Source organism: Prenolepis imparis, unplaced genomic scaffold, assembly GCF_030444845.1.
Source record: "Prenolepis imparis isolate NDT839.2.m4 unplaced genomic scaffold, iyPreImpa1.0 SCAF_6, whole genome shotgun sequence".
Lineage (NCBI taxonomy): Eukaryota > Metazoa > Arthropoda > Insecta > Hymenoptera > Formicidae > Prenolepis > Prenolepis imparis.
Window position 1 is genome coordinate 11848675 of NW_028141164.1, and position 24446 is coordinate 11873120.

At 28.5% G+C, this 24446-nt stretch overlaps 4 protein-coding genes across 5 annotated transcripts in view; 3 read left to right on the forward strand and 1 right to left on the reverse strand.

Annotated features, from left to right (window-relative positions):
• The first annotated feature begins 1 nt into the window (after position 1).
• On the forward strand, positions 2 to 1460 carry Borcs7 (BLOC-1 related complex subunit 7). Of its 2 annotated transcripts, none has more exons than XM_083039981.1 (3): positions 2 to 104; positions 850 to 1115; positions 1209 to 1460. In XM_083039981.1, the coding sequence occupies exons 2-3, from the start codon at positions 978 to 980 to the stop codon at positions 1386 to 1388; spliced, it is 318 nt and encodes a 105-aa protein (XP_082896107.1). In that variant the 5' UTR covers positions 2 to 104; positions 850 to 977; the 3' UTR covers positions 1389 to 1460. The 2 variants fall into 2 exon arrangements, with proteins under 2 accessions (XP_082896107.1, XP_082896106.1); XM_083039980.1 differs by lacking the exon at positions 2 to 104 and adding an exon at positions 537 to 767.
• A 376-nt stretch (positions 1461 to 1836) lies between these two features.
• LOC145937115 (ubiquitin thioesterase otubain-like) lies at positions 1837 to 3744 on the reverse strand. The gene is made up of 5 exons (XM_083039979.1): positions 3616 to 3744; positions 3496 to 3548; positions 2817 to 3116; positions 2447 to 2647; positions 1837 to 2343 (listed from the first exon to the last, which is right to left on the reverse strand). Exons 1-5 carry the CDS (start codon positions 3656 to 3658, stop codon positions 2146 to 2148), a joined length of 795 nt encoding a protein of 264 aa, XP_082896105.1. The 5' UTR covers positions 3659 to 3744; the 3' UTR covers positions 1837 to 2145.
• A 6856-nt stretch (positions 3745 to 10600) lies between these two features.
• The window catches only part of LOC145937416 (uncharacterized), an 80490-nt gene continuing 66644 nt past the window's right edge, over positions 10601 to 24446 (forward strand). Inside the window, exons 1-3 of the mRNA XM_083040433.1 lie at positions 10601 to 10711; positions 12857 to 12934; positions 13548 to 13590. Coding sequence (XP_082896559.1) covers positions 10601 to 10711; positions 12857 to 12934; positions 13548 to 13590 — 232 coding nt within the window. The remainder of the gene's footprint in view (positions 10712 to 12856; positions 12935 to 13547; positions 13591 to 24446) is intronic.
• LOC145936994 (cytochrome P450 6k1-like) lies at positions 23055 to 23772 on the forward strand. The gene has a single exon (XM_083039719.1). The coding sequence runs from the start codon at positions 23066 to 23068 to the stop codon at positions 23504 to 23506; it is 441 nt and encodes a 146-aa protein (XP_082895845.1). The 5' UTR covers positions 23055 to 23065; the 3' UTR covers positions 23507 to 23772.

The window sequence follows — 24446 nt, forward strand, 5'->3', positions numbered from 1 at the left end:
AGAAACTGGATCACCGAGACGACGACGCGCTCAGCCCGACAGGTCGACGATCATCCTCACGTCGCGAAGCTCGAGCATTTCCCTAAAGGGCGAAACGTATATATGTACGTACATAAAGGAATGACACGGAAGTATATACGTACGTGTCCGAAATTTTTGGCGAAAACCGTTATAAAGCGATCGTTCCCGCATACAGATCCGTAAACAAGTGTGTATATGTGACAGGCGCGAAGTAGGCGTTTCAAGAAAGACATGCCTAACAGTGTTGCCAACTTCAGGTCGCGCAACCATAGAATATATAATATATAATACTAGAGCGCGTGTCGATGTGCGCGGCGTGTTCGACGTTCGACCTTCGAGTGTCGCGCGTCGCGCGGTCGCGCGGCGTCGGAATTCGGTGCGCGGAGTGGGGGAGAGTGGTGGGGGTGAAGTGGTGGGGGGCGCACTGGCGCGCGCGCATCCTCCCACCACTCTCCCCCACTCCGCGCACCGAATTCCGACGCCGCGCGACGCGCGACCGCGTGACTGCCTAAGGACAAAAGCCGCACAGCGCTCGATCGTCCAATCAGGGACAGGAGCGAAGATTTGTTCGTCACTGATGGGTTTTGTACTTTTTACATTTTTTTAGTGCAGAAAGTTCAGTTGTGAAAGAAAAAACAAACCTCTCGTGCTCGTGATTACAATCGTACAAATTGATTTTTTTTCTTTATTTTATTCTCTTCACATAAACGTCAAAGGATGCGTATATGAAAGATAGTTTCTATAAGGTGAAAAATATATATGCTGACATATATTCTATGCTGATGTGCAAATTGTGAGAAATACATGATATTACTTTATTGTTTTCAGATTATGAAATACTGTTTCTGTCAATAAGGATATATTAAATCAAAGGCAAAACGTACAGTCTATCAATAGGCCTGGATAACATTAAGAGCAAATCTTATCCCGCAATTAATGAGAAACATTATAATACAATGGCTTCAGCGTCCAGTACAAGCGCACGCAGCTTGTTCATCGAATCAAAGATGAGACTGGCGGATAGGGTGCAAGTTAATGTTAATAATATTGCTTCTCTCGCCAGACAGATACAGCGAGGTTCAAAAAGCAGTGAGGTAATGTCTCTCTTAATTCGTTATCCTACATTAATTAATATAACATTAAATTAATATTTCTACGTTACATATATATGCTTTGTTACATTTTAGATTTTAACACATGCAGCAAAAAACTTTGCGCAGCAGGAACATGGATTAGAAATGATAGAATCCAGTTTAAAGAAACTTGCACTTATCAGTACTCATTTGGAGTATCAAATGGACACAATTGACAAAAACTCTTCAATGTTGGAAGAAGTTACTGAGCAAGTACGATCTATGCAACGATAACATTATTTAAAAAGGTATATATTAAGTTGTATTTTTCTATATGTATAAAAATGTGCATCTCTCTCTGCAGGATATATTTATTAAATAATATGGTACTATTATATATTGCAAGATGTTAGTTATTAATTTTAAGTTTGAGAACACATAATTTATAAAAGGAAATAATTTGTTTATACTCTGTCCTATGAGATAGGGATATTTTTCATATTATTAAATGTACAAAATTTATAAAATGTTTTTAATTTCTGATATATATATAAAAATTTATATAAAAAGAAAAAGAGTATATATTATATATTAATTATTTAATAATTAGCAAAATATTATTTATTTTGTATTACAAATGTATAATAAAAACAATATAATTTCTGTAATATCTTCAACACGATGAATTTATTGGAAAAGAGAGAATGAAAAAAAGAATATAGGAATTAATTAGCACAACACGTCGATTTTTCTGCCATTTATTTCAGATAATTAGTTTTAAAGTTTAAAATGTTTTATGACGCGCTTATATATAGAAATAACAATGTGATAATGAATTCATAAAAATGCATTTATAGATTTTGGAAAAAATATACACAATACATGCACTGTGCATACAAAACAAAATTATTTCTCTTAAATTAAAGGCGATATATCATACTGCATTATGCGTTATAATTAAAGATGTTTTAAAAGTCAAATTTTAAGTATAGATTTGGTCGTCAAAAATCATTTTTGTAATATTAAAAAAATTTGCATAATGCCAAATTCATCAAGGATAAAGAATATCATAGTGACCAGGGCGATATAATAAGTGCACAGCTGGTATGGCACCTTCAGGAAAATCATGGGCAGTTACTTCAGTTCCTGCACCTCTATCCATGTAACGAACTCTAACACCAGTTCCTAAAGCACTACTCATTGCTATAATATGAATATGATCAGATTCTTTATACATTGGTTCAACTTCCTGTAAAAAAGTAATAATATATTACATAAATTTAATATTAATATAATAAGATTAATGATATAAATGTGACACAAAATACAAATGTTAGAATCGAGATACAAACCTGATGGCAAAATTCTGTAATGGTGCGATCCCCCTCGATAAAGTGTTGATAGAAGTCTGCATCGCGTTGCAGCTGACCAGATGTAATTAATCTAAGATAGACAACTACGTAATCAGAATAACCTTGTTCATTGAACAATTTATGTAATTCCATGTGACTGGATTCTGTGTCACCACCTACTTTGTCAATGACTTCCATAAACTGTAATTTATCAAAATCCATTCATTCTTAGTAAAATAAACATTATGGTACAATCCTGTTTATATATATTACACATATTTTCTTGAAAGACAAATTCTTACAATTTGCGTCAAATTGATACAATTATATATATAATCAACTTAAAGATTCGTGAAAAATAGAAACTCACCGTATCATGAAAGTCTTCAACTGTAAATTGGGGAAATCCTAGAGCTACAAGATTATCTTTGCTCTTTAATGCTAGATCTCGAAATTTATCATACTCCTCCTTATTCCCGATTAATTTTTCCAAATAAGCATAACTAAATGCCCTGAAGAAGCAATTGCCATCGGGTCTAGTTCTCCTAATGTAAGAATATTTTTGAGCCAAGACTTTTGCTTTCGAAAGATATACAACATCTTTCGCATACTCTTGTTCTAAGCTCTTCAACGATTCTTTCTCTCCAACTAAAGCTATAGATTCTGAGATCTGAAACACGAAAGATAATTATATATTTATTAAAAGTGGAAATCTTTCACAAGTACATTCTATTTTTTATTTCAAAAAAAGAAATAGTTGTCGCACACATTAATATATCGAGAAATAAAATTTATACTATTAGAAATAACTTTAGCATCTAAATGCAGTTATATGTTAATTAAATAACGAGTTATAAACGATTGTAATATGTAAATAAATATTCTTCAGCTTGTTAAAATTTTCATATGAAGAAAATCGATGAATTTAAGAATAAGGTTCCAATCGAAGTACATGTTATAAATTTGATATCTAATCGCGTGAATTCGAAAAGCTCGATGAATTCCTCGAGAATCGGCACTTTGACACATAAGATAAACGGCGTATTAACCTCCTTCTCGATACGTCTCTGCTGTTGAAGTATCAACTCATCCTGGTTGACATCTGCAATAAAAATTGAAATAATAAATTACACGATTTAATTTCTCGTTAATAAGTCACGCTAAGAGACCTGTGCTTTCTATAGACTGCTCCTTAAGCGAGTTGTCTCCCATATCTCACGAGATTTCGCTAAATTTCACACGACGACTGTCAAATTATCAGTCGTAAACAAAAAGCCCGATGTTTCCATGTGAAGTTGAAAAGCCGCTATGCATTTTGCGTTGGCGGCGCTGTTGAAAGTCCCTAGGTACTTCTCGACAGAGATGGCAATAACTCGATATATTATCTCGCATAATCGATAATATCGATTCGATATGTCTCTCTCGCGATATTCTGCAAATTCATTTCGTTACGCGAGAAGATGTCGACGGCCGCTTTTGAGAAATTCATCGTGCGTAATCGAGAATCAACGCAAATCTTGGTAATCCTTTGAATAATATCTTCGTTCGATCTTCGTTCCTCGTCTTCGTTTATTGAAATTTAAGATTAAACGAATATTTCGTTAGCGACATTCCTAATTATTGCATTTTTTGCGTATGATATATATTCATATATTTTTTGCACTTTCGCCTAATTTATTCAAGGGATATATTTTCTTCGATTTCATATTTATTGGTATATTTATATATTTATATTACATTATTATATACAATCTTACGTTTATTGATAGAAATAATATATTTTGTAGCTAATAATTTTTCATGCATATAAAAATGAGCAAAAATATATATTTTTGCATATTTATATCTGAAGATAATCGTTTGAACTCTTCAACGATTTCTATCAAATATTTATGGCTATTATTTTAGCCAGAAAAAGATATGCATCTCTTTATCAGATACATATTATATCTGAATAAATTTTATTAAATCAACTTCGACGAGTTATCGATCATATCGCGTTCTTCGTCATCGAAGTTTTATATTGTCTTTACTGACCTCTACCTAGAAATGCTGTAATTATTCTAAAGCCATAACAACTAACAACATGGCGGTTATTTGAGAAGTAGTGGATTTGTTTACTCTCGTTTTTTCTGCAGTTCAATTATATATTGTAAGTGTTTTGTCTCCACTTTCATTACAAATAATTTACATTCGCAATTACGAATCGAATCTCAATTATTCACATAACGCAAGTTCGAGAGTAAATAATAAATATTCAGACAATCATTGCAGTTATTCAGGTTATGAAGATTTTAATTGCAACATTAATTTTAGCATGATTTGATTTATGAGAATTCATGCAATATTTAATAATTGAAAAGATTTAATGAACAAAAATTAATATTTAAAAGATCTTTTTTTCGTTTTATTAAATAAAACTGGTAAAGACTTTTTGGTTAGTTCGCGAAGGACAATAGCATCGATATATATAATTAATGCATGTACATATTTTATTTGTAACTGCATATACACGTACGTGTCTTTTTGGGTAAGATGTAACTGTGTAGTAGAACTTACGCACGTTTCCAATTAATAGTCCCGTTTATTTTAGCTCAGATACGATTGCATTCTATGGCTATATAATCGTGCGTATATACACACGCACACATATGTATATATACGTACATATATATTGACATATATGTGTATCAACGTGGCACGTGCATCCTATCAGATTGATTGCCAGTTATTGTATTGTCACGTTTGCTTCTTGTTTTTTTTTTTCGGAAATTAATATCGTATTTTATAAAAATGTATGCATCTCATGAATGCTGCATATAAAAAAAGAATCGTGTTATTTATATAAAATATATAATTGTAAAATTGTTAAATTGATATACTTTATTTCTATCAATTTTCGTGATTTTTAAAAATCACTAATAAATCGCTAGTTTGTCGCTATATTTTAGCTATAAGAGAGAATTTGCTGTATTTTTTTACAACAATGCTATATAATTAATATTACATATATCTTTGTGAAATAATATTTTATTTTATCTTCGTGTTTTGATTCAAACTGAATTGTTCTTCTCATTTGTATATAATTTATATTTATATTTGTATTTATATTTATATTTAATTATTTATATATTACATATTTATATATTTATATAAATATATAAATTTATATATTTATATATTTCTATGTATATTATATATTTAATTATATTTATGTATTTTTGTATTTAAGACTGATTAATTTGTCTAATTGTTATCTTCTGTATCGAGTTTCTTATATATATATATATATAAGAAACTCGATACAGAAGATACAATTAGACAAATTAATCAGTCTTAAATACTCGATACAGAAGATCACAATTAGACAAATCAGTATATGTATATACATATATATAACGCAAAACGCGTCATTAAACGCACTCATCTCACGAGTCTTTTGATTTCTCGATCGTTTTTCTCTGAACAATATAAATTCTCTCATTATTCTCTCCGTAGCACGAAATCGCGAGAGAACGCAAGCCGCGGATAATTAAGGGTGTACCACGAAAGCGTGACGCAGCAGGTAATTAGCCGCCAGTATACATTGCCCTGGCAGAGGATCGGTACTAATCTGTCTAATAGCTCGCGATCAAGTCCGCAATCGTGTCCCTTTTCCGGTTTGCTGAATAGCTACGACTCCACGCGTGACATACAACGTTACATCCGGTTCGGATATATGTATATGTATATATCCTTGTTTCTTGTGTATATATATCCTTTTCGATATCTCTAATGCTAGAGTTTTTTGATAAAAATCTTCGATGTTCTTTTTCTTTTATTTCTCTTTATCGTATGATAATAATTGTATTATATAATATATAATTATATATATAATTATATATAATAATTATGTATTATAATATATATATATAATATTATAATATATAATTATTATATATTATATAATACAATTATTATTAAAGAGAAATAAAAGAAAAAAATATCAAAGATTTATATCAAAAAACTGTAATAATAATTATTATAATAATTATTATAATAATTATTATAATAATTATATATTTCGTGTATAGAAATCAAGAACTTAAAATAGAGTCCACTTATAGGAAAAAAACTAATGATATTTAATATAGAAAAAAACTAACAATATATATATATACTTTAAAATAAAATATCGATACTTTTATTATTCGTTTTACTATCATGCATTTCGACTAATGGATTAATGAACGCGTTTCCTCGACCGAAACCGAACGTCGACTGTCACTTGACGGGTCCACGAGAGAGTAAAGTCACCATCCGCTATTTGTAAACTGGGATTAAATTTCGAACAGACACTCGGAAATGCACGGGGCTCGTTTCTCTCTCGTTCGCGCAATTTATACACATCTGTTTTTATTGTTTCCGTTAAGCTTCGCGCGCTCGACTAAGCGGCTTAACTCCATTATGATTAGCGACCACCTGCGGTGGTAAAATACAGCTGCTTGTGAAGATCATTATTTTTTGGGGGGTTTTTGATAATTTTTTATGCTCGCGTATCTTTTTCAACGTTACAATCGAGCAATCGAATATATCTCGGAAGAAATATATTCATAAAGAGAATTTTCTCTTAGAATTTTATGCGAATTTCTTTAATTAATATTTATCACAATAAAAATAATAATACCTATCACAATAAAATATAAAATATGTTTGATTAAGTTTACTATGGAGTTTAGTAAAATTAATCAAACATGTTTTATATTATTGTGATAAATATTAATCAGAGAAACTCTCATAAAATTCTTTCCATACTAAATTGTCCTACGATTACTATGATTTTCAGGGTAAATTCTAAGAGAAAATTCTCTTTCAATGTAGGATATTATTATATTATTTATAAGGTATTGTTATATTATATTGCTGTGTTACTTGTTATATTTTTTTTCCTTCTTTTTATTTTGAAGTTTTTATAAAGTTCTTTATTATTCTCTAAAACTTCTCAAGTGTATCTTTTCTTTTTTTTTTCTTCCGCATTCTTATTGCTATTTTTGTAGCAACTTTTTTATTGTTTACAGAGACACGCGAGGGAAAATCTCCAAGACATGTGGGAGAATCTTCAAGCATCCTGAAGTGGTACTGAGAATCTTCAAGACGTGAGTTTGTATTCCGGAGCAGTAATTCCCTGACTTAGGGTAAGTCAAAAACTTCTTATAATATTATTAAATGGATGCAAATGCAGAGAAAGATAAGTTTGCATAAATTGTACATAAGGGAAACGGCGTATATTTCTTATTAAAAAATGAGAGACGTATATGCGAAAAGTGAGCAAGGCACCGACATACTTTTTAAAGAAATGCATTTTACATTACATATTCTTTAAATCTTCAAATCTTTTTATATCATTACAGTCAAATAGAACAAAAATATGTGTAAAATTACTGTGAATCTAATTGATAAAAACATGTTTATTTAAAAAATTGTTTATTTTTTATTAAAAAATGTGAATCTAATTGAAAAATTAATTTATTTAAAAATTTATTTATTTATTTAAATATTCTCAGGAGACACTGAATGAATTTTGCGATATATTTCATTTTTATCGATCTTCAAGAATTTTTGCATCGCGCGCGCGAAACTCCTCGTTAATTTTACAACTTATTTTATTTTAAAACTTATATTTTATAGAAACTTTTATTGAGAGATTCAATCACTTTTCCACGCGAATTCCAATAACGTACTTTGAAATTAAAATGCAGATAAAATAGTCACTGTAGCTATTTTTATTGATAACATATATGTCTAATATATATTACTATGATATATATTCTTATATATTTAATATATATTTTTATGATACATTATTAATCCATTAATCATCACGGTTTGATTTTGATCATAGTTTGATTTTATGTTGTATTTATGATACACACAGAAGCTAATATATATATTAATATATTAGTACCTATATACATTTGGAAAAATGTTTGAAATCTGTTGATTTAACTCCATTAGTAAGCCAATAAACAGCCCGAATACATTAATTAATCCATTAACAATCATCACGGTTTAGTTCGATTTTAGACAGCATTTATGATACAGAAGCTAATACATTAATATACATATTAGCTTCTGTGTATAATATAAATGCTAAATAAAATCAAACTATATCGTGATGATTATTAATGGATTAATTTATGCTTTCGGGTTGTTTGGTGACTTATTCACGGAGTTAAAAGTCAATAGGTTTCAAACATTTTTCCAATTACTGCCCTTATAAGATGCGAAATGTCATTTTATTGACATAATGCATTTAATGACCTAACGTAAAGAATCAATTTAAATAATAACATATTTCATACGAAATATGCTAATATAAATCTCTTCAGCTTTTATATATTTTGACTAATAAATATAAACATTGTGAATTCATTTTAAAAAATATACAGGATGATTCACGTAAAAGTCGCCACAATTTTTGAGACGTTTCCAACAATTTAAAAAAGGTTTATATAGTGAAAATTAATCTGCTTTATGCAATCTAAAACATGCAATAAAAACAAATTTAAAAAAAAAATCTTTTATAAAATCAGTCACCTTGAATTTTTTAAATTGGAACTATTATATATTTTTTTTTATATAAATCGATTCCTCACAATGTTCTGCATAAAAAGTTATAAGGATAGGATAGTCAAAAAGTGAATAGTTTACGAGATATTTTATACTTTAGTTTGACATAATCTTACATTAACTATGGAATATCTCGTAAAATATTTATTTTCCGATGACCTTATCTCAATAATTTTATGCACAAAATAATGAGAAGAATCGATTAGTGTAAAAAAAACATAATTGGTTTTAAGAAAAAAAATGTAATTTAGTAATTATATATTTTTTCTTAAAGTATGTGTGCTTTTTTTACATTAATCGATTCCTAGATCTCATCATTTTGTGCATAAAATTATTGAGATAAAGTCATCGGAAAATAAATATTTTACGAGATATTTCATAGTTTATGTAAGATTATGCCAAACTAAAGTATAAAATATCTCGTAAACTATTCACTTTTTGATTATCCTATCCTTATAACTTTTTATGCAGAATATTGTGAGGAATCGATTTATATGAAAAATATGATAGTTTCAATTTAAAAAATTCAAGCTGACATTTTTTATAAAAGATTTTTTTTCAAATTTGTTTTTATTGCATATTATAGCTCGCATAAAGTATATTAATTTTTACAATATAAACTTTTTTTAAACTGTTGGAAACGTCTAAAAAATCGTGGCAACTATTACGTGAATCATCCTGTATAAGATAATATAATTTTTAGCCAAGTAATGTGTAATTTAATAATAGTATATCTGAACACACAATTCTGTTCAAAGAACTTTCTTGCAACTTTTAAAATAAATTGTTTGTTTTAAAATAAAATAACTTTTAATCTTCGATATATATTTTTCTTCGTAATTTTACCTATAAAATTGTATCTTTTCTTCTCGAGATTTTGAATGATAGAACATATTAATAAATTTCATTTAATACAAAAATTAATAAAAATTTGTATTAAATTGCAATACAAAGAAAGAGAGAAAGAGAAAGGAGGAAGAAACTTAAACATTTTGTTATCAGTCGCAAAAATATTTATCGCATCTGTGTATAAAATAATACATCTTTAACGGCATATTCCAATTGTTTTCGTCTTAAAATGTGCTAATCATGCTAAACCGACGTACCATTGTACAACGGAGGTAGCAAGAGTAAACGCGCGGGCGAGAGATGCATCTCGCTATTGTTTCCGCGGCGTGTAACGAATGGTTAATTACCGCGCCGCGGCTACAGGAATGCGTTATTGTTTGCAAGTACTGAAAAGGATGCGGGACAGAGGGCCGATACGGGATACAGCGGATAAAGGGATAGGAGCGAGAGAGAGAGAGAGTGAGAGAGAGAGAGAGAGAGAGAGCGGTAGAGGACGGGATAAGAGAACAAAGGGGTGGAATAAAAGGAAAATAAGGGGGAAACGCTTTGGAAATTTCAGGAGGAAAACGGAAGTGAGGAAATAAGACGACGGAGAGGGGGAAGGCGTGTATTGAGGAGAGAAAGAGAGAGGAAAGAATCGCTTTCTCTCTCTCAAGCCGATTCAGCCGGCTCGTTTCTCGGCTCATTAGTCCCAAAATGGCATCTAATCTGATTTACACGGCTTCTTCCCACGATTCGTGGGACACGACAGACAAGATTTATTTGTCCCTCGATTATTTTCGAGACGCCGATGGATGCCTTGCATCTGTATAGATAAAGGTTGCAGAAGTCTGTTCGAAACGAATTATCGAGACAATCGTGAACTTCTCTCGCCTTTTATCCGCGTGAATCTTTGAATAGACAACGATGCACCGTTTATTCATAAATAAATATTCTCGGTATATATATACATACATATATACAAAAATTAATTGTATATTGTATCGATAATAAATATAGCTCAATTATGCGCAAGTATGAATTATCCTTCGCGATTTATTATCAAGTTTTATCAAATCAGCTTTGGTATAATATATGGCTAAAAGTTATTTTAAAATTATTGCAGCAAGATTTTTTGAACAGAATTATGTTAATTATATGTGTTTAGATATATCATTATTAAATAACATACATATATATCTGTGAAATTATATATGTATCATCTTATTAACATACATGTTTTTTAACATTTATTATATTTATTACATTTAACATTTAACATTTATTTCACAGTGTTTGCATTTATTAAGATTAATATAAAAGATCAAAGATTAATATAAGAAATGAAGATATTAGCATACGTCGTGTGAATTATGTTGTTGTTTAAATTAATATTTTATTCTAAACAATATAATAGTGCAGTGCGATTTCGTATATCGTAATACAGTACAGTATAACTGAAAAATATTTAAAAAAATCGACATCTGACAATACGCCTTATTTTCGACAGATCGTTGAGAAAGTAAAATTTATTCTGAAACTCATTATAAGAAAATTCTTTAAACTGAATTATGTTATGGATGAAATTATTATATTAATATAAATACATATAATAATTATAAATAACTTAGAATTATCATATAATATAATTTTATAAACTTTATTTATAAATATATAATATATATATATATATATATAATATATATATATATAATATATATATATATATAATATATATATATTATAAGTCCGCTATTTCATATTAATGAAGTAACGATTATGATTGACGTGATAATTGAGAGCAGCATTAGGTTTTTACGCCTCGTTAAGTCATCGTAAAAACAAAATTATCTCAAGAGAGTGTTCTGGTGCGCAAATGCATTTAATTAAATGTGTCATTGAATGCTTTTTATGTACCATGTAATACATTATGATAACGATGTAACGAGATTTATTTATATTTGCAATTACTGGCAACTTTTCTTGCGAATTTTTTACGCCGTTCGTGTTTCGCGTGTTTTGCGATATCTTTTTTCTCTTCTCTGGAATTAATTGCATAAAACGGCCGTTTTTTCAGGAATATATAATCATTGCGCGCGATTTAGACGGATATATTGCGATTAATATTATATATATTCTGTCTAAAAACTTTTAACTCTTATTATTTTTTTTCAATTTTTGATTTATATTTAAGACCTTCATTTAACTTTAAGATATACACAATTCCTTAGTATTTCTTAAATTTTTATTACATTTTATATCTATTTGTTATAAAATATAGTATTTTTTTATTATACTAGAACAACACAAGCGCGTGCCATTCTTCGATTTTATGTTAAAAAGATTGATATTTAAAAAAAATAATATAAAGTTTGTTTGTTAAACTCGATTAATATTTTTTCACAAGAAATCAGCTAATTAAAACGTTAATTTGCTAATTAAATTTTAAAATAATAATATGGTAAAAAATTAAAATAATAATATGTTGTAAATAATATGTTATAATATCTTATTTTTGATTAATATTTTTTGACAGAAATCAGCTGATAACTGTCAAAAATATTATAACATATTATTTAAAACATATTATTATTTTAATTTTTATAACATATTATTTTAAAAATTAATTAGCAAATTAACGCTCTAATCAGCTGATTTCTGTCAAAAAATATTAATAAATTTTGAAGTCTTCTTTCTCCCTTTAAAGTTTGTCGGTTAATTTTTTAACACCCTGTATAATAATATTTTTTAAAAGAAACATAATTTTTGTTATATTTGTTTAAGTATCTCTCTAATATATGTATATGTATTTTATTTGTTACAGGTAGCATTTCTCGAGTGTCAAACGGAAGTGATTCGTGCAATTATAGTTTTCGCATCGATTCACGAGTCGCGTCGGGAGTGCCGTGTAAAGTTTCGCGTGTCGGGAGTGCCGTGTAAAGTGTCGGGCGATCGTAATTGTGTTTTCGCGAGTGTCGTGAGTGCTACCATGGACCAAGAGAGGAGGAGGAGGCCCGGGGAGGCATCGAGCGACAGCGAGGCAACTTGGAGGTATGAAAAATAAAATCAATTTTTTCTAAACTGCATTAAGATCAGTGTTTGCTGTTATCTAAATAAAATTATATAGATGATCATCTAGATAAAATTTTTGCAACATCTTATCTTTATATAGATAATAAAAATATGTATTATCTATATCTGCATCTTAAAAAAAGTATTATCTTCATTAAATTATCTAGAGAATAATGTTCAGATAATTTGATTTAGAGTCATAGCACATAAAAATACTTACTACTTAAGTAGTAAAACTTAAGTAGTAAGCGATAAAATAACTTACAAATAAAAATATGAATATATTTTTATATCCCTTTTAAAATTTACATTTTTTTATAACTGTTTACATAAGCGGTCAAAAAATAATATTATCTGGAAGTTATTTAGATGAATCGCCATATAATTTTCTCTTTTATCTAGATATATTTAAAACAAAATCATCTTCATCTTATCAGATAAATTTACATATTTTATCTCATCTTTATCTAGCTAATTTTTAAATCATTTAAGCACAACACTGATTAAGATATTCGACCATTTCCAGATTTTCAAAACACCCTGTACACATACACACACATATATATACATAATTTGAATATTTTGTTTTCAGATCAATGTGCTGTGTACTACAACTCCGCTATTGCACCGTATCGGTGAGTGAGAAATTGTTTTTTTTAATTTTATAACATATTTCACATTTCTATAGCGATAATGAAGCTGGCGTCTCATTTCATGGAAACTCATAAATAATTAAGAATTCTAGCTTTATTTTCAATAGTTAGAACTATTGAAGATAAAGCTAGAACTCTTAATTATTTATGAGTTTCCACGAAATTTTTTATTTCACAATGTTTGCATTTATTAAGATTAATATAAAAGATCAAAGATTAATATAAGAAATGAAGATATCAGCATATGTCGTGTGAATTATGTTGTTTAAATTAATACTTTATTGTAAACAATATAATAGTGCAGTGCGATTTCGCTTACTGTAATACAGTACAGTACAACTGAAAAAAATATTTTAAAAAATTGACATCTGACAATACGCGGTTTTATTTTCGACAGATCGTTGAGAAAGTAAAAATTTATCTTGAAACTCATTGTAGGAAGATTTTTTGAACTGAATTATATTATTGATATCATTATTATATTAATATAAATACATATAACAATTATAAATAACTTAGAACTTTTTTATACGCCAGAGAGCTTCACGCACATATTATTATTTTAAAATTTAATTAACAAATTAACGCTTTATTAATATTTTTCGATAGAAATTAGCTGATAATAAAGCGTTATTTGCCAATTAAATTTTAAAATAATAATATGTTGAAAATATTAAAATAGTAATATATATTATTTTTAACTGTTTTAATATATACCTTTTTCATCAAATCGAAACGTATATAAAGCGTATAAATGCAGTCTGTTTGTTTCATTATGATTTATCCCATGCTGTAAAAATACTAAGAAATATTTATTGTTATTCACGCATTAATTATTGTTAAATTCTTGCGATATTGAAAATCTTGAAACATTTTATACAATTCTGAAGGGCGTGACTTGCGGTCAAGGCACGTCCGCATTATTGTTCCCTCTTATGAGATTCCTTAACCGTAGATAACTCCGGGCGTTTGTACAGCTCTACCGCTCGTCTTTTCTTTATTTCTACTTCGGGGAATTCTACTTTCACCCCGGAAAGCGTCTCTATCTATCACAGGATGGATAGAGATATTTCGCTAATTGAATCGTCGTCGCCGAAACGAAATTGCTACTTGCGCGCACAGAATTGGATTTTCCGATCATTAAGTGAACGGTTCCTTTGCCAGTTTCTTTTTCTTGTCGTATATCTCTTGTTTGTACAGTGAGTCTACGTTTCTAAATTACGGGATAAAATTCGGAGAATATCAATAAATTCGAATATTTTACATAACTTCGATTGCAACGATTGTTAACGAAGTGTGCACACTTTATTTATGCAAAATGCGTTTGGCAATAAAAATATTTTTTTTTATGAAATACTGATGCTATCTTATAATTGTTGAGTAGAACGTTTTTTAACGTTATCGCATTTGTCTGAATGCATTAATTACGTAGAGAAAAAATATCAACATGATATATAGACAATTAATATAATTAAACTGATATACTCTTATCTTTCAGTAATTTAGTACTGCACTTTTTCAAAGTTGATATAGCCTTATTGTTAGTTCATTAAATTAATTTAATCTACTTTTGTTAAGTTAGCATCTCCATTAATGCTAATTTTAATCTATTGCAAAATTAAGATAATTGCTAATTAGATGTTAATTAAATACTAAGATCCTGAATTAGAACCATTTGGCAGGAAGTTATATTGGGGGGGGGAGAGACTTTGAGAGAGAGAGAAAGAGAGAGACACTTAACTTTAAACTTGCTTCATGTGACAAAATAAATATTCAATAAAATATATGTAATATATTTTTGAATATAATTATATATTCAATAAAAATAAAAAACAAAAACATGAGAATTAAGTGTTCACAGAAACTACAAAAGTATATTGAAAATATATTATAATTTTTTAAAAATATATGTCGAACGAATATTTTAAAATAAAAAAAACGCATAAAGGCATCTAATATTTTAACATATCTTTTTAATTAAATCAGCAGATTTTTACGACAATTTTAAAAAAAAATTATAATACATATTTTCCACCATATGAAAATAAATAAGCAATTAGTTTTATAAATTAAAAAAAAAACAAGTATTCAAAAGTAGGTATTCAACACTCAACTCAGCTGTCACCATCTTAGGCCTTCTTCTTCTCTTTTGTTTGTCTCTTGCTGCTTTTTGGCACTTGGCTCTATGATACTCACACGCGAAAACACAGTTAATTAGGATCGCGTGTGCACTAATCAGCGGGACGATTGCGCGGCACTTTGCACGGCGTTCCCGACGTTAATTGTATTTTATTATATCGCGATAGGAAAACAACGCGAAAATACGATCGACATTCGGAAAACGGACGACCAAAATTAACGCATTATTTGCATCAGTGCTATTTCCGGTTTGCTAACGAATAGAATATGCTCTCGTTTTAGAACAATGATTATCTTATAAGATAAATTGTATATAAATAAAATAATATGAAAAATAAAAATGAAATATATAAAATAAATATAAAATATAAAAATATAAAAATATACGAATTATATAAAATTGCGATAAATATTTGCGGACTAATATACTCGAAAATATGACTTGCCGAAAATATGATTTGTGTTTTTGCATGATCGAATAGATTTCGATTGAATGAATCTAACAAAGTACGAGATTTTTGACGAATTACAACGACGTATAAAAGCTCGACAATATGAGATAAATTTGAATTTGAGCATTGTTAAAGAAAAAAACACTCCCTATATTCTTAACATATATAAATTATAATATGTATAAATTTTTTGTTATTTATCACTATATATATCACTCTTCACAAACATATTTGTCTCGGATAAACATCGTCTTAAGGAGGGAACCTCATTTACATGGTCGAAAAATACATGATTTTCACGAATTATTTTCTCAGGTATAATAACTCGAAACGCTTTGAAATTTTTATGACAATTTAATGCATAATTCAAGAGCACAGTGTAATTTTTTCACATTAAAAAATCGATATTTAATTTAAAAATGGATGCCATGTTAATATCGCCTCGTTTATTGCTGTGTACACTCTAGCGTCCTTAATTTTGATTTGAAACAAAAAAACAAAAAGTTTTTGTAAAGTTTATGATACTAGCTTCTAGATGACGTCGAGTATTTTAAAGAAAAAGTTGAAATTGCATGTTTTTACACAGTTTTAAATTTAAAGTGCATTTTTCGCTAAAAAAATCGACTTTAAAATACGAAAAAAAATATGTAAAAAATTTTTTTTCAAAAAACAATTAACGTCATCTAATAGAGAATTTAATTATCTATAAAATGAACCGTCATAAAGCCAAATCGGTTCAGTAGAATTTTCTCAATCGTGTACACAAAATCGAAAAATGATGTTTCGAGAAAAACGCGTTGAAAGTTTTGGAAACAATACTATATATTCACAACTTACGGCAGTATCATACTAATCAGCGATTCCAGCTCCATAAAGTAACCCCTCCTCTTCCTCGTAGAACTCGTTTTGAAAAAACGAAAAAAAAAAAAAAAAAAAAAAAAGAAAAAAACGCCAAACCGGTCTGGACTCGTCACCCGACCCCTCCGCTTTATGAGCTGTAACTTCGTAAACACTGCAGATATCGACTTGAAATTTTCAGAGAATATTCTTGAATAGTTTAGCAATCGATTCAGACTATTTCCAAAAATTCGATTTTTTTGACCCGATAAATGAGGTTCCCCCCTTAATATGCATATTAACAATAAGTCATTAATCGCAGAAATTAATTAATCGCGCGGAGTAATTGGAACAATTAGATCATGTCTGTCTATTACTTATTGCAATTAGTTTTTTATTAGAATTTTTATTATTAGAACTTTTAGTTAGGGAAAATAACTCAGAAACATTATGTGATGCATTCTGCTTTTTTTTTCGTAATAATATTTAAAATATACAATTTTGCGCGGAAGGAGCAATGAAAATTCTAACATCGTTATATAACTTGAAAATGTGCCAAATTTATATTTTGTCGTGAGAAACATATGCGCTACTCTATCTTTCGATCATTTTGCAAATATATCGATGAACATAGCGAATAAACTCATCAAACAAATTTCTCGTGATGTTTCCGCGCACACTTATATACTTCTTTTTAACTCCTGTTTAACTTACATATGTAGCCGAAAGTATTAAGTTATTATGGAAGGAAAAATTAATTGCGTATGTCTCTATAATAATTAAAAATTTTTAAATTGTTTGTGCAAAATACTTCCAGCATATATAAAGATTTAAATTTTCTGATATGAAATGTACTTTAATACATAAAATTATACGAAATAAAATTTATATAAAATTTGAATTTTCTAGTGCAATATCTACTCGAAATTTATTGAGAGAAAATGGTTAATGATTCTATTTAAATCCATTTTTTTTCCTTGACTCCGTCAAATTCGTTCGCACATTTTGATGCGATGTCGCGCGATATTCTGCTTCACGACATTATTATCTTTCACGCGCAATACGATGCGAATTGTGCCTTCGACTTGCTCCTTCGAATGCTGATTTTCGTTGAATCGAATGCTAAGATGCGCAAGATCGCTTCTGAAATGATTATCGCGACATTGACAGATAACGATATCTTATTAGATTATTTCTGAAATTTACTGAATCAAAAAAAGCTCGAACGAACATTTGAGATATTTTGTTTGTGTTACTTATCATCGGATCCAATTTCAAATAATTATGTTTTTAAACATACATTTATATATAAAACGGGGAGGATTCTTTAGATTATTTATAATCGATTTATATTCGCGATAAAATTCAAAATAGAATTCTATTTATATATTTTATGTGTCACGTAATATAAAAAACGTTTAAACACACATAATAAAATACATATAAATTCAAATATATATCAAAATAGACATATACATTAAAATATGTATCGAATTATAAATAGAACTTTGTGTTGAATTTTGTTACGAATTATATATCGTCTATATAGAAAGACCTTAAATTTAAAAATGATTGAGATTTAATATTTTTATAAATCTGTATAATCCTAAAATAAAGGTAATATTTCTTTAGCGATAGAATTATCTTGTGTTCTTGATAAATCTAATATAATCAAATAAATCGATCAAATTTGATTATATGGATCAGAAACTGCACTCTCTGTGAAAATGTAATATTAAATAAAATTAGGATTAATAATAAAATTATAATAATTATAAAATATTGAATAAAATACTCTTAGCACTGCTTCTAATTTTATAATAAATTGTAGATAATTAATTATTTTATTGAATTTTTATAGAATTTAATTTTGTCGTATACGTAATGTTGGCATAAAGAGCTTAATTTAGTTTAATGGAAAAAATTCAAAGGAACAAATGTTACTTTCTCATATTCACATATAATCGAGAATTAATAAATAAAGAAACTTTGAAGATTTAAATCTCGATCGGATCTTGAGCTGTTGTAAGGCAAATATGTATTTGCAAAAAAGAAGTGTATCAATCTGTTTATAAGGATCTTTAATAAGGATATTCTATAGATTTTGTTTTATATCTGGTTAAAAAAATAATAATTATGATGTTTTGTCATTAATTTGCTATGCATGGTCTACATTTTATTTTATTCTATATTTCTTGCTGCTTTTCTGTTACACACACACACACATACATGAAGAAAATGTTATAGTAAAAATTACAATATAAATTTTACTAACATAGAATCATACTAACATAAAAGAAAAATCACAATATTTTTATTCAATAATATTATATAGGTACGTATTATATTTTACAAAAAAATATTAAATCCATGATCGTTCATAAACAATAATATTCTTGACAAATTTTATAGTAATAATATTTTAATATTGTTATGTTCCAGCTTTGCAATAAATGTAAAAGTGAATTTATTTTTCATGTAATTTGTATTTAAAAATTTTTGTCGTATACTAAAAGCATTTAGAAAATAATAATCAATTGTATATGCTATGTGTTTATATAGTATGTGCCATAATATTATCATTAATTAAAAATTAACTTATTATTTTTTTGTCAAAGATTTTAGATATTTTTTTATATTAAAACATATTTTTATGATTAAATTTCTCCTAATTTATATCAATTTATTTTGTTTTCATTTACATTCTTTAGAAATAACATGCATTTTTTTTGTAAGAATAAGGAATAATTACGATATTTAAGTGACATGCAATGACGAATTTAAAATAAAAAATTATCATTATTTTTTTTGCTAGCAGTATTTGCTTTGTCGACAGTAATAAAAAAATGCAGAGAGATTAATATATATTATATCACTCTTTAGGTTACGGAAAAACATATAGTAATATTTTCTAAGAATAACATTGAGGGACAATTTTTTTCATTTATATACTAGACTAACTTGTCGTTTCATCAAACTGAAGATTTTTCAACACGCTTATTTTCTCGCTATTTTCTCTCCCCGACTTTTCTAGTAACGCGCACTTCCATGCACTTTTCGTGAACGATAAATTTTACGATCTCGAAAGCGCACACGCGCGAAAATCGTTTAGACGGTTTAGACGATTTCTCCCGTTTGCGGGAAACGATGCATCGCGAAATCCGGAGACCGCGACGTATAAACGTGCGTAGTCCTGCGCATATATGTTTAATAATTCAGCGTGTCGTAATAACGAGTCGCTAATTGGCTAATGAATAACCGGTGGAAATTAAACAGCTCGCAAATCGAGTTTCCGGTCCGGGGAAACTGTTTGCGGGCCCTGATTGCTCTCGTAGCGCGACGTCGAGTTCTCGGTAAGTGAGGATGAAAGAAAAAAAGAACTGCACGCACATAGTCCCTGTACGAATTTGGAGAACAAATTCTGTTTCCCCGGAGACAGGTAGTTTAAATTACGTCGCGTAGAGTCAAAATTATTCCGCAAATATTGAACTGATAATAAGATATAGCTTGGTATTTAAGTAAAAAGAACCCTGTTCCGTTAATTTATTTTTTAGAATGTAATAAATTAACAAGCAGTATAGACAGATAGTTAGCTATAAATATGAGTGATAAAAAAATGTAATAGTTTTAATTCTGTTCAGAATTAAAATACAAAATTTAATTTGATTGATAAAGAGCTAAATTTATAAAATATAAGTAAATGTAAATAAATGTATATAAATGTGTATATACATAATATATATACATGATAAATAATTTTACTTTTTAATTTAAAAGATGTCAACATTATTTATGTATTCGAGAAAATTAATATAGATATATAACTGTAGAAATCTAACGATATAATTTAATGCTAAATTGTGACAAAGTCTTATTTTATTGTCATCAAAGAATTTATTTTTTCCTTTGTTAAAAAAAAAATTTTTTTTAGAAATTTTTCTTTACTAATAATCCCATTCTAATAAAAATGTAAAATCAAACTTGGGCATTAAAACTTTTGTTTTTTATCTCGATTTTTTTAGTGTTTTAAGTGTTCAATTTTTCATTCTAACATCATTATATGATACATAAGAAAACGATATGAATGGAAGAACAAGAAAAAAAGTTAAACCGTTAGAATACAGAATATGTATCAAGAAAATTCGACGGTATCATAAAGTCTTCATTTCAGCAAAAGTGGCTGCAACTAGTTCAGAGTTTATCTTTTTTATTCAACTTGAAAGAAAAGAGAAAACATTTTTATTAGAATGGGATTATTAGTAAAGAAAAATTTCTTAAAAAAATTTTTTTTTAACAAAGGAAAAAATATTCAATTCTTTGATGACAATAAATTAAGACTTTTTTAAAATTTGGCATATAAATTATATCGTTAGATTTCTACAATAAACTCTGAACCAGGGCAACCGCAATCAGTTTAGCTGAAAGAAAAAAAAAACAGATCTATAAACTAAGAATTAATGTTGATGCTTTAGGTTTTTTTAACTGTAGATCGAACACGGCTATCTACCGGGTGTGCAAAATAAAGTGTTACAACATTTTATCTCCAAAAATATTATTTCTAAAGAAAAGTGTTTCAAATAAAAATTGCAGTATTTCAAGGGTGACATAAGTTGATATTACAGGAGTATTTGTAGATGACGCGGTTTTCAAGATTATTTCAGGTTAACTTGATTATTTTAAATGGAATTACCCTAGTGTTTTATGTAAATAAATTCCTTGTAACATTCTACATAAAAAATTATAAGGGTAAAATAGCTAAAAGTTAAACGGTTTACGAGATATTTTATATCTTAATCTGTTACATTTTGTTATATTTGTTATATTTTAAATCTGATATATTTTGTTAAATATCTCATGAAATATTTAGTTTTCGACAATCTTACCTTAATACTTTTATGTATAGAATAATTAGACGGATGAATTGATATAAAGAGAACGCATACTTGTTTTTAAGAAAAAATATGTAGCTACATGTTGCAAATTGTATACTTTTTCTTAAAAATAACTATGCGTTTTCTTTATACCAATTGATTTGCCTAATTATATTCTATGCATACAGTAATATTAAAGTAAGATTATCGAGAACTAAATATTTTAGAGATATTTTATATTTTATATCAAAACATGTTAGATTAAAATATAAAATATATTGTAAACCATTCAATCGTTGGCTATTTTATCCTTATAATTTTTTATGTAGAATATTACAAGGAATCTATTTATATAAAATACTTAAGGTAATTCCATTTAAAAAAATCATCAAGTTGATTTTGAAATGACCTTAAAATCCGTCACTTACATTCCTGTAACATCAACTTATATCCTTCTTGATATATTGCAACTTTTATTTGAAACATTTTTCTCTAGAAACAATATATGGAGATAAAAATTTGTATCGCTTTATTTTGAACACCCGGTATGTATTAAAATTCATTAATGCATTAGCATTTTCGATTATTTCGCATTTATGCATTATGATTAAAGGCCATCGCACACAAATTGACATAGATGCATATGCATAACACAAGACTGTCTGAATCAATGAGCATCGAACATAAAGTCACCATATTGCTTTTATAATATAGCATAAACATAAGCATAAACATATGCATAGAAATGAAAAAATCCATAAGAACGAAATTTCTATGCATATGACACCTATGTATATGCATATTGTCTATATACAGCCAATCAAATATCATATTTATTCGTTTTTTTTTTCATTTTCTTTGCATCCTTGACATTTCTACGGACGACATTGGCCGGTATTCATAGTCCGTTCTTATTTCAAGACCGTCTTAAGTAATGTCTTAAGATGCAAATACGGCTCTGTGATTGGTTAATCAAATCTTAAGATTGTACTTAAGACATTCTTCTCTCACTGTATAATCATACTATAGAACAATGACGATCTACGTTGCAAATATCACGCGCGGTGCTAGCGATACTATAAAGCCAAGTTTCACGTTTGCTTGCTCATTTCTGGTGAAGTTTCAAATAAAGAATTTTCGAAAAATATCGAAGAGAACATGGAATACTGGTGGATAGTGTTGTCAATGGTTATGAGCGTTCTTGGTGCTCTGTATCTCTGCAGAAATAGCAATTTTTTTCGAAAGCGTGGTGTTATCCATATGCCGTCCGTTCCGATCTTCGGCTCCATGGCGCCTGTCATATTCCGTCGAACATCGTTTGCCGATTTTATCTGTGAGATGTACAAATTCCGTCCGGACGCAAAGTACTTTGGATTTTACGCCATGACAAATCCGATAGTCTTGATCCGCGACATGGAGCTCATTAAGGCCATCTTCGTTAAGAACTTCAACGCGTTTCCCAATCGTTCCATCTTCATCGCCTCGAATGAATTTCTGATCGCGAAGAATTTGTTCTGCCTTCACGGAGAAGAGGGGCGTAACATGAGAAATAAGGTCAATTCCTGCTTTTTGTCCGGCAAAAGGTCATGTTCCCATTGATGTCGGAATGTGCTCAGATTTTCAGTGAATTTCTATCGACGCTGCCAGCGGATAAGAGTGACATAGATATGAAAGACGTATTCACGAAATATACAAGCGACATCATCGCCACGTGCGTCTACGGAGTGAAAGTATATAAAAGTGAAAGTACGGAGTGAAATTTCTTATCCGATTCCATAAAAGTATATCGATTGACTTTTGTCTAACTTACTAAAGAAGATGCAAATTCTTGCACGCGTTTCTATTTCGATTCTAGAAAACATCAATTTATCCCAAACAAATATATATATCGCACTACAATATCAATTTTAATTTAAGAATAATTTAATATTTGTTTTATGCAAAGAAAATCTTTTTTAAATTATAATATTACTTAATCCGTGAAATCATATTGTATGTTCCAAAATTCCAAACAAAGCAAAAATGCTTGTAAACAAAAATAAAAAATTAGACGTTATAATAAAAATCTATGCTATATCTGGGAAAATCTTTAGATGTCTATGCAAGCATTAAAAATCGTGACGGTTAACGGCGTGTTAATTTGTCAAATATTTCATCAAAAGACTGTGTGTGCGAAATAGAAAAAATATTATTCTTAAATTTAAAAAGTATCTGCACACACAGATTATTACGCAAAGGATTTAGAAAATTTTAATTTTTAAAAATTTCTTGCTCTAGAATCGAAACAGAAATACGTAAAGAACTTGTCCATCTTTTTTGGCAGGTTAGGTAAAAATTAGATGAAAGTTAAGTTAGATAAAATAAGATTGTTATGGAAAATAAAAAAAAAAAAAAAAAGATTGTTAAATAAGATTGTAAATAAGATTGTTATAAAAAGATGCATAAAAACTGCGCATAAACATATATGTATATATATAAAACTAATGGGAAATAGGCTATTTATATTATATATATATCACGTGTTTATCAAGTACCTAAT